Source organism: Herpailurus yagouaroundi, unplaced genomic scaffold, assembly GCF_014898765.1.
Source record: "Herpailurus yagouaroundi ecotype Mexico unplaced genomic scaffold, PumYag 141, whole genome shotgun sequence".
In the NCBI taxonomy this organism is placed as follows: domain Eukaryota; kingdom Metazoa; phylum Chordata; class Mammalia; order Carnivora; family Felidae; genus Herpailurus; species Herpailurus yagouaroundi.
This window is the reverse complement of record NW_024412396.1, coordinates 7726335-7735478: the sequence shown is the minus strand read 5'-3', so window position 1 is coordinate 7735478 and position 9144 is coordinate 7726335. Positions and strand designations below refer to the sequence as shown.

Here is a 9144-nt window from a genome sequence, read left to right as displayed (position 1 = left end):
GGCGGCGGCGGCGGCGGCTGCTGCTGCTGCGGCGGCGGCGGTTGCGGGGCGGGCGGCGGCGGGTGGTGGTGGTGATGGTGGTGATGGTGGTGGTGCTGGGGGTGGTGGCTGTTGTGGTGGCCGTGGCTCGCGTGGTGGTTGTCGTTCTGGACCGCCTCTGGCACCAGGCTGTTGATGCTGAACGAGGACTTGGGGATCATTTTCACCTCTTTCCTATCTCCCATGTCCAGCATCACCCAGTCGTCGGGGGGGAAACGGCGGCGGCGGCGGCGCGGGAGCGGGACAGCGGCGCGGCGGGCGGCTGCGACCGGTGGGTGCCGAGCGGGGCGCGGGCGGCGGCGGTGGCACTGAGCGCTCCGGCAGCAGCGCAGTTGGACCGCAGGCTCCGGCGCTGGCAAGTCATGTAGCAAAAGCAGCAACCACCCCTCAGGAATTAGAAGAAAAAAAAAAAAAAAAAAAAAAACGGAAAAAAAAAAAAAAAAAAAAGAAACAACCACCGCCCCGGGGGTGAAGCTCCCTCGCTCCCAACTCTACTTCTTGGTCTCCCCCCCACCCCCCGCTCCCCCCCCCTTCTGCTGCTTCCTCCTCCTCCTCCTCTCGCAGCAGCAGTCACAGCAGCAGCAGCAGCAGCCCAAAGGGGGGGAGAGCCGGGCGGCGGGCGGGCGCGTCCCGGAGCGGCCGCGGCGAGGCTGGGGAGACAGCGATCGAGGCGGCTATAGCCACAATTAATTTTCCGAGCTACAGGCGCACACTAGGGCTGTAAAAAAATTTTTGGTTTAACCTTTCCTACCGCTGGGCCAATCAGAGCCGGCGGCGTGCGGGAGCGTCTCTCCTGCCGTCGACCAATCGGCGGACCCGGGCCCACCCACCCCCGCCCCGCCCGCAGGCTCCCGCCCCCTCGGCGCTCGCCTCCCCCTCGCCGCGGGCCTGGGCCTCGCGGCCGCGCGAAGCCGCGTAGGGATACGCCGCCGGGAGCACGCTGCGCCGCGGCCCTTCGCTGCGCCCCCTCCAGCCGCTCCACCCCGCGGGTCGGCTCTGCCGAAATCCCCCCCGTCTTAGGGCAAATAGCTCCCGTTTCCGGCTGCCTTCTCACTGTATTGGGTCGTTTTCGTTTGAGCGTCAATATGGGTCGTTATTGATTAAAGTTTGTATTCAATGTTATTTTTAAAAGCGGGGGGCGGCGGCGGCAGCGGTGGTGGAGGGAAGAGTGGGAGTGCAGGGCGAGGATGCAAGGAGAGGGCAGGAAATGGAGGAGGAGGAGGCGGCGAGGCGCCACTTTCCCGAGTCGGCCCTGCAGGCCCGGCTCCGGCATTTCTGAGTCCGTAGGAAAACTGTGCCCCTTGTAGGTAACACCGCAGCGAGGCTTGGGATGGCTGGGGAGGGAAGGCCCACCCCTGGCGTGGGGAGGGGGGGGTGCCCTACACCTTGGGGGAGGAGGGTCTGGAGGAGGTTTGGGAACGGAGGGCTGAGGAGGAGGAAGTGCGCTGGCGAGCGCGGGGCCAAACAGGGGTTACTTACTCGGTTCCTGCGGCCGGGCGGCGGCGAGCTCGGAGCTCGGGCGCCGCCGGGAAGCCGGGCCTGGGGCTCCTGGCGCTGCGGCGGCGGCGGCGGCGGGCGGGGGCGGCTCAGTGGTGGGCGCCTATGATAGCCTTCCGAAATGAGGGGTGCTCAGAGAGAAAACAATACCAAACAATCTCGAAATAAACCAGGTAACACATGCTATGTCTATGTGCCTCTTCCTTCCCCTTCTCTCCTGCTCCAGATCGTCGCTCACACGCTGGGTGACTCGGTGTCGTTTTCTCCTTGCCGCCGCTCCAGCGTCTCCTCAGCTTCTAATCCGAATTGGAAGCGAGTAGCCGCGAGCGATCACCCTGGAAATGTTTCATTTTGCTTGTTGACATTGGAGGGAAAATAAGGGTGGGCGGCTATTTCTTTCCGTTGTTTTTTTTTTTTTTTTTAAGCCTTCCTGTTTTCACTCCCCTCTTTTCTTTTTTTCTTTCCGTTTCTCAAATGCTTTTGATTTGTGCGGGCCTCAATGCTGAAATAACCGCATGCTGAAGCCAGCCCTTTCCCACCCTGAATGCAGATGGAAGGCAACTAGAAGCCTTGGGTGCGTGGGTCCCACACTCCCAGCTTCTTGGGCTTTAGAACTGGGAAGGTTCGGTTGAGGGCTGAAGTGAGTGGGGAGATTGTGATTCGGGGGCTTTAAAAGGATCCCGTGGCCAGGGGCAGGGCTAAGGCCCAGCATTTCCCAGGGATTGGAATTTGGTGCGGAGCACACTGATCAAAGGCTGTTTCATCCCACATGGGTACGAAACATACCACATTTTACGGAGGATGTAGCCCTACAGAAGAGGGAGGTGGAGGAGAAGCATAAATGAGACGCACTTTTCCCCCTCCTCTGTAAAATAAATAATCATAAAATATAAACATTTACTCACTTTGATAAACTCTCAAACTGGCAGATTTAGTATTTAAGAAAAGGAAGGAAGAAAAAACGATGCCTACGTGTGTTGTTAAAGTTCAGTTCTAAAACGAAGAATGCAATTGATGAAAACAAGAATGCTCAGGTTAATGTGGAGTTATTCCACTCTCCCCACCCCACTCCCTACCTTGAAATCCCGAGGAAGAGAGAGAGAGACTAAACTCTGGAGAGAAGAACAGACCATTACAAATAGCTAGTGATTTTTAAAATATCTATTACGAATACCAAAAAGAAAAACCTGGAACATTGGATTAACCTCCTCTACCCTTCTACTATATGTATCCCACCCCTATTTCTACACATTTCCTTCCTTAAGCTCTATTTACATGTGGGAAAGTTCAAGGGTCCCAGCTATCAACGTTGGTTGTGGCATGGCCCCAAACATTGACTTCTAAGCTCCAATTTCTTAGAGCCGGGTGAGCTAATGGGCTTTGTGGACCGTTTGGAGAGCTCTGTGAGCCTTCCTCCTTCTGCCCGCTTTCCTCCTTTCACTCCCCTCCTCAGGCCTGTGATTCCTACTTTTCCTCAACTCACTTTCCTCCCTCCTCCCCTCTTCCTCCCTCCTGCTGCTCGCACCCCCCCTCCTCCTCCATCTATTCCTCTCCCTCACTCCGTTCCTCCACCTACTCCTCCCCGTTTCTCCCCCCACAACCCCCCTTCGCATCACCACTTATAATGGCACACAAGGGCTCCCTCTGAGGTGGACGGCCCGGTACGTTTTCGTAGTCGGTCTAGCGTGAAATGATTCGGTGTAACCGGATTCTTGGGAAAGGACAGGTTACGTAAACATTTACTGATGTGGAGTAACTATACTATTTGTACTCTGATATGCAGGAAGGAAAGTGTTGATTAACACAGAAGAAAAAAAAGCGAAATTAGCTGATTGCATGCTCATAAGTGCAAGCTGTCATTGAACTGCTTTTAAAATAGACACAGCTGGGTGTTTGTGTTGAAAAATTTCTTGTGTTTTTGCTAATACTGAAATAAGCATGATTTTGTATACCAAACATTTTCAGATCATTAAAATTTGTAATCTGTGCTGGTTTTAAACACAAAGAAAAGAAACAGAATCATTTCGATGTAAAATTTGCTGATATTATATTAACTCAATCAGGTCTGTACAAATTGTGCATTGTGCCTCCTAAAATCTGTTTGATCAATTTAATACACAAAGTGCCAAACGTGGGTATTGTTTGTTAACATTGGACATTTTATTCAAATCTGAGCTCAGCAGCAAACTGGAGGGGCATTCCTTGAATACAACACCAGCACTGACTGATGAATTTTTAATGTTTTAAGGTGTTTCTTAGGTCAAAGCTGAGTGTGCATTGTTTTGTAATCTTGCATAAAAATTTAGCAGGTGAAAATAAGTTTTTCTTTTGTTTACTTTCAAAAAGCAAAAACTGGGGTCTGCTAATGAGAGCTGTAGTAATCTGGTCTTATGTGCCATGAGCTGATATTGACTGGGAAAATATTGTGCATGCAAATTAAGAATGTGTTATATTATTTTAAGGGTTGCATGGATGCAAGTTTCAAAATAGGATATTTGTGTAGGAATAGATTACAGTTTAATATAATCACTCTAAAGATCTAGTCTCCCTAATGACAGAGGTCATTTGCAATTTGGGGGGAAGTGATTTTTATGATTCTCTTAATAATTTTAATTGGACTTTATGGTGAGATAGAGTACTGTATAATATATAGGTGTGGGGGTAGGCTTGTTCAACAAAACATGCAGTATTTACTCAGCAGCCCACATTTGTCTCAGCAATGGCTTCTTTTTAGAACTGCTACTAGATGAAATGGAGGAGGAGGGGGTTCTTGGGCAGAGCATTGTGCAAGTTGAAAGTCCCTGGATGGAGCTTTGTAAATCCTACTGGTCAATTTGGGTGCAAATTGGATTTGAAGGGCTGCCCAAGTCCACCTCGGGACCTCGGTCCTAAACACATGAAGCCCCAATTCTGTATTTCCACCTCAGTCTCTGTGATTACTTTCAGAAGACAGAGGGCATCCAGTGGTCTGAGATCTAAAACAAATTCTGTATCATTCTACTAGTTTCTCATCATTAGCTTAATCTTGATCTCTCACACGCAAACATCTATAAATGTGCACTGTTGATGAATCAAAGAGAAGTCAGAGCAAATGTAATTTTCTGGTATATACAGGGGTAAATATCTTTCTTTCTCTGTCTGCAGTCCCTACCCCACCACGTCCCCCGAAAAGAGGACAGGCCTCATAAAGAGTGAGCAGTCCCAACAGAAGACTTGCTTGGGATATGAACTAGATGATTTCATGTCTACTTTTAATTAATAACCAAGGCACCACAGCCTATTGCATCTGAGTAGGGAGCAGCACATTTAGTTTTTCCATTTGGCGGTGTTACATTAAGTCTTCTTTAAGGGCTTTCCCCCCGCTTTCTGTCGTTTTTTTCACTTCTTCCCCCCCCCCCCCCCCTTAGTATCTGCTGGCTAAAGGAGGGAGGGCCATTTTTACCTAAAATCCACTTTGCTTTTGGTTCCCTGGACAGAATGTCCTTGGAGTGGCACCAAGCTCTGGCTAAAGCTCTCTTCCTGCAGATGCATAGGGAGTCCCTGACCCCGTGACGTTTGGGAACAAGTGGAACTTGTGCAGAGGCATCCAGGTATTTCCAGAGACTGACGAGAGCGAGGTCTGCAATCGCTTCCTAACAGCAGGTAATGGTGCTAACATTTAGTGATTATAAGTTACTCTTTAGCGTCTTGTATCCTTGTTCTGTGGGTTTTGGTTACAGGTTACACGATTAGGTTTGCGAGAACAGTAGTGAACTAAACTTCTCAGTAAGAGGTCTTCACACCAGGGAAGTGTTACTTTTCTGCAGCAGCCCTGCCTCGTCACTCATTAGGGAGCTGCAGGTTGTCAAGCGGCTGCTGTCAGCACGCACGCGCGCACCCCCAATACCTCCGGGGGCGCGCACATGTGTGCGAGCCTGTGTGTGTGCGTGCGCGCGCGCACACACACAAACGCGCGCGCACACACACTGCACTAAAACTAAATTAAGAAGCCGATGATTAAGACAAGCGTCTACTAGGCCTGTCATTTCAGCATCCTTCCATCATAACATTGTGGCACAGGCAATTTTGCTTGAGAACCTCGAGAAAAAAAAAAAAAAAAAAACTATGGGAGAGCCTCATATTTGCGAGTCGAAATGTTAAACTGGCATAAGCTATCGAAGCTTTGGAAGTGAGAAAGTCCAAGGTAAAGGAAGAAGAAGAAGGCCTGAACAGAGACCCCTGGGACTCCCCAGGCAGGTTTTGTTTTTGTTTTTGTTTTTGTTTTTTTGCCCCGTCAGAGGTTTCAGGCTCTCTGAAGGCAAGTGCATATTCATCCAAAGGAACTGCAGATCTGCGACAAAATACACTTCGGGAGTAGCTTCTTCCTAATATTACCCTGTGGAGAGCGAGACACAGAGATCGACAATGCAATAGTGTCACCCTAGGGTCGAAGGACTTTTAAAAAGTCTCTATGAACCTTTCAAATATTCTACACATTTTTCATAAATATGAAATGCCCACTACCCCTTACTTGTTTCCCATTATTTGCCAGCCTGGTCAAGACCTTCGAGGGTAGACACTTTTACAGGAGTTGAGTCCCTGGTAGTGTGAGGTGAGGGCAAGCATGTTCCATTTCTTGACCTGATCCAACTGGGAGAAATGATCCCACACCTTTTTGGGCAAACCCGCTGAGAGGTCCCTTTTCTCCTCTAGTTGCCCGAGGAAATGGCACAGCTCATCCTTCAGAGGGGTCAGGAAACGCTAAAGAGAAAGACAAAGAGTTGGAGGGGGGATGGTACACGAGTATGATGGAGGTCTTTAGCTTTCACTCTGGAGTCTATCTGAAAAGGGAGGAATTGAGATTGGGCAAAAGTCAGCACACAAGATAATGGATTTTCCATCAGTGGGACACCAAAAGAGGGAGAAAAAGAAAGATTTCATAAATATATATCAGGCTGAAAGAAGAACTTCCAGGCCTCAAAATGCTGAGTTCCTAACTATCCTGTCACTGTTCTCCTTAATTAGTTGGAGCTTCAGTTTGATTTCCCGTAGAAGCCTGAATAATCTACTTTGGGAAGTGTTCTAGAGTCTTCCGAGAATGTGGTGCATCCACTCTGCGCTATTTTGAAGCACCCTTCTAAAGGCCCTCCATACTCCAGTCGTTGTGAGGGAAGACGGATGGGTGTTTGTTACTCAGTCTCGGGTTTTAGGTGGTCAACTCACAAAGGTACACGAGGAGCACCGAACAGCCCAAAGTCCGTATTGGAGAGTGATGAGTGTGTTTGAGAAAACACACTCGTACCTACTAACAGCCTGTGAAGGAATGGGGGAAGAGAAAAAAACTGCAAGCGCTGGGGTGGGCAGGCCAGGAGGCGCGCAGAGAGCCCTCCCATCACAAAGTCCCTCTTCTCCTGGGGAAAGTCAAATGGGAGAAAGCAAACTATTTGCTAATCCAATACATCACCTCCCTTTCTAAAACCCCAAATGGACAAACCAATGAGCCCGTTTTGACTTCCTGCCTACCTCATACCCACCTGCCTCCTCGCTCTCGAACTGCGGTGGTTCCCGGAGATCTTCCTCCTCCCCCCTCCTAACAGCGGTGGAGAATCTATTGGAGCTGCGTTTCCCCAAAGGTCCGGATCTTCCCCCTCCCCCGCTCACGCCCCTAGAGGCTGTACTACCCTGGCAGTTCCCGGAGAGGACGGTAGCCGAGTCCCGGCTCCCGGGCCCGCGCACCGCTCCTCCCAGCGCACACCCGCGCGCCTGCCCCGCGCTCCTTTGTCGCTGGAGCCTGCCGAGCGCAGTCAAGCTTAGAGGACCTGCTTTTAGGTTTCATTTCCGGATTTTCCCCCCATACAGTTACCTTTCCAGACGAGATGTCTCGTGTTTGCACATCATACCGGAAGCACACACACAGATCAGTATTTTTGGGCTAAGAGGTCATCTGCTACGGTGAACGCGGAAAAAAAAAAAAAGAGAGAGCGAGCGAGAGACCAGTTGATGGTTTTAAGCCTATTTTTTGTATAAAGCACAGATCCGACTTAAAAGACTAGGGTTCGTGTAGGCGAAGTTAATTCGCATATTCAGTTACGTGTACGGGATGTTGAACCCAGTCGGGGAGGGCAGTTGTACCCCTATTTGTCTCCTGCCCTTTGGAAGAAGCCGCGCGCAGGGAGGAAAGGAGCGGCCAGGGTAAGCTAGACGCAGAATGGCGTCAGGAGCAAGTTCCCGTTAGCAGGGGGAACAAACCCACCAGACCCCCCGTTTCAGAATCTACAACAAAGGTAGTGCGGGGGGGGGGTCACTTTTCTTTTAAAAACAATCCTAGATTCTTGTTTACCAATTTCAGTAGCTTCCTCCTGGGTTTGTCCTAAGGCACGAAGGAGATCAAGTACTGTTCATGAAAAAAGCCCAGCCGGCAAGTTTGCCTCGTGAGCGTGTGAACTACGAATCGCCACGGCGAAGAGGTTTCTTTCTTTCTTTTCCTTTTTCTTTCTTTTTTTTTTTCCCCTCTCACTCTTTTCTTTTCTCCTTGGGGCACGAACTTGTTCGATAAGACAGAGGAGGCCACGAAGCAGCGGAAACGCTGCAAAAGCCCCAGCTCCTTTGGAGAGCAGCCTGTGAAGCTGGCAGGCGGCGGCTGCGCGCTGTCTAGGAGCAGAGCGACGCCGCACTCGCTCCGAAGCTGTCCCAACTCCTGCCGCGGCGGCCGCCGGCGACACCCAACGCTGCGCTGGGATCGCTGCCCAAGCGGCCTACCCTTTGGCCTTGGAGTAAACAGCCCAGGAGATGAGAGAAACGGCCCCTAATTGGGCTGAGCATCTGCTCTCCAGCTCGGAACACTAAACTGGGCCCGCGGGTTTTCCCGGAGGAAGTTGCAAGCCCGACCACAAAGCAAAGGATGGGAGACACTAGATGTTAAACAAGTCCGGAGTCACACACGAAACGTTATTTTTCTCATTAATTAGAAGTAGTTCCCTTTGCCTGTTTATATGCACGCGCACGCAATTGATCACACACCACGATTTACTCGAAGAATGCTTAGGTATCTTTAGCACACACTCTCCATTCTTTGTCTCCTTGAACATTTTCAGCTGATAGTGTGGCTGGTTGGGATCAATTAGCACTGGATTTTGCCCCAAGATTGCTCCCCAGGGCGGACAAATGGAGCCAACTCATCTCCCGCGATGTTTTTCGCCCACGTGCGTATCCACGCCAGGGCTTTAGAAGCAGTTCAAAATCCCCAGCCTTGGTTTCACTTGATTTTGTTGTTGTTGTTGTTATTGATAAATATTGGGTCATACACAAGGCACTTGTCAGAGCCTTTGGCTCATTCTCGCAGCTGCAGCTCCTAGCGGGGCGTTTGAGTCGTGTCCTAGAAACTGGAGGGATTTATTGGGAGAAGAACTGCACATTTTCTGCTCCTTCACTTGCAGAGATGGTCTCTTAAAATCCTATGTCCTGTCTGCCTGCTGTCACGTTTGTTTCTTGGTTTGTTCAGATATGTCAACGCTGGGTGGATGCTTGTGTCTTTTAAATGTATTTTTTTCTTAATTGAAATTGTCTTTAAAAAAAAGGAGGAAGAAACTATCGATCCCAGTTCTCTAGGTGTATCTGAAACGAAGGAGA

At 50.1% G+C, this 9144-nt stretch overlaps 1 protein-coding gene across 1 annotated transcript in view; it reads right to left on the bottom strand.

Annotated features, from left to right (window-relative positions):
- Positions 1-465, bottom strand: part of FOXG1 (forkhead box G1) — a 3059-nt gene extending 2594 nt beyond the window's left edge. The window contains exon 1 of the mRNA XM_040476843.1: positions 1-465. Coding sequence (XP_040332777.1) covers positions 1-233 — 233 coding nt within the window. The 5' untranslated portion in view covers positions 234-465.
- Positions 466-9144: the final 8679 nt, after the last annotated feature.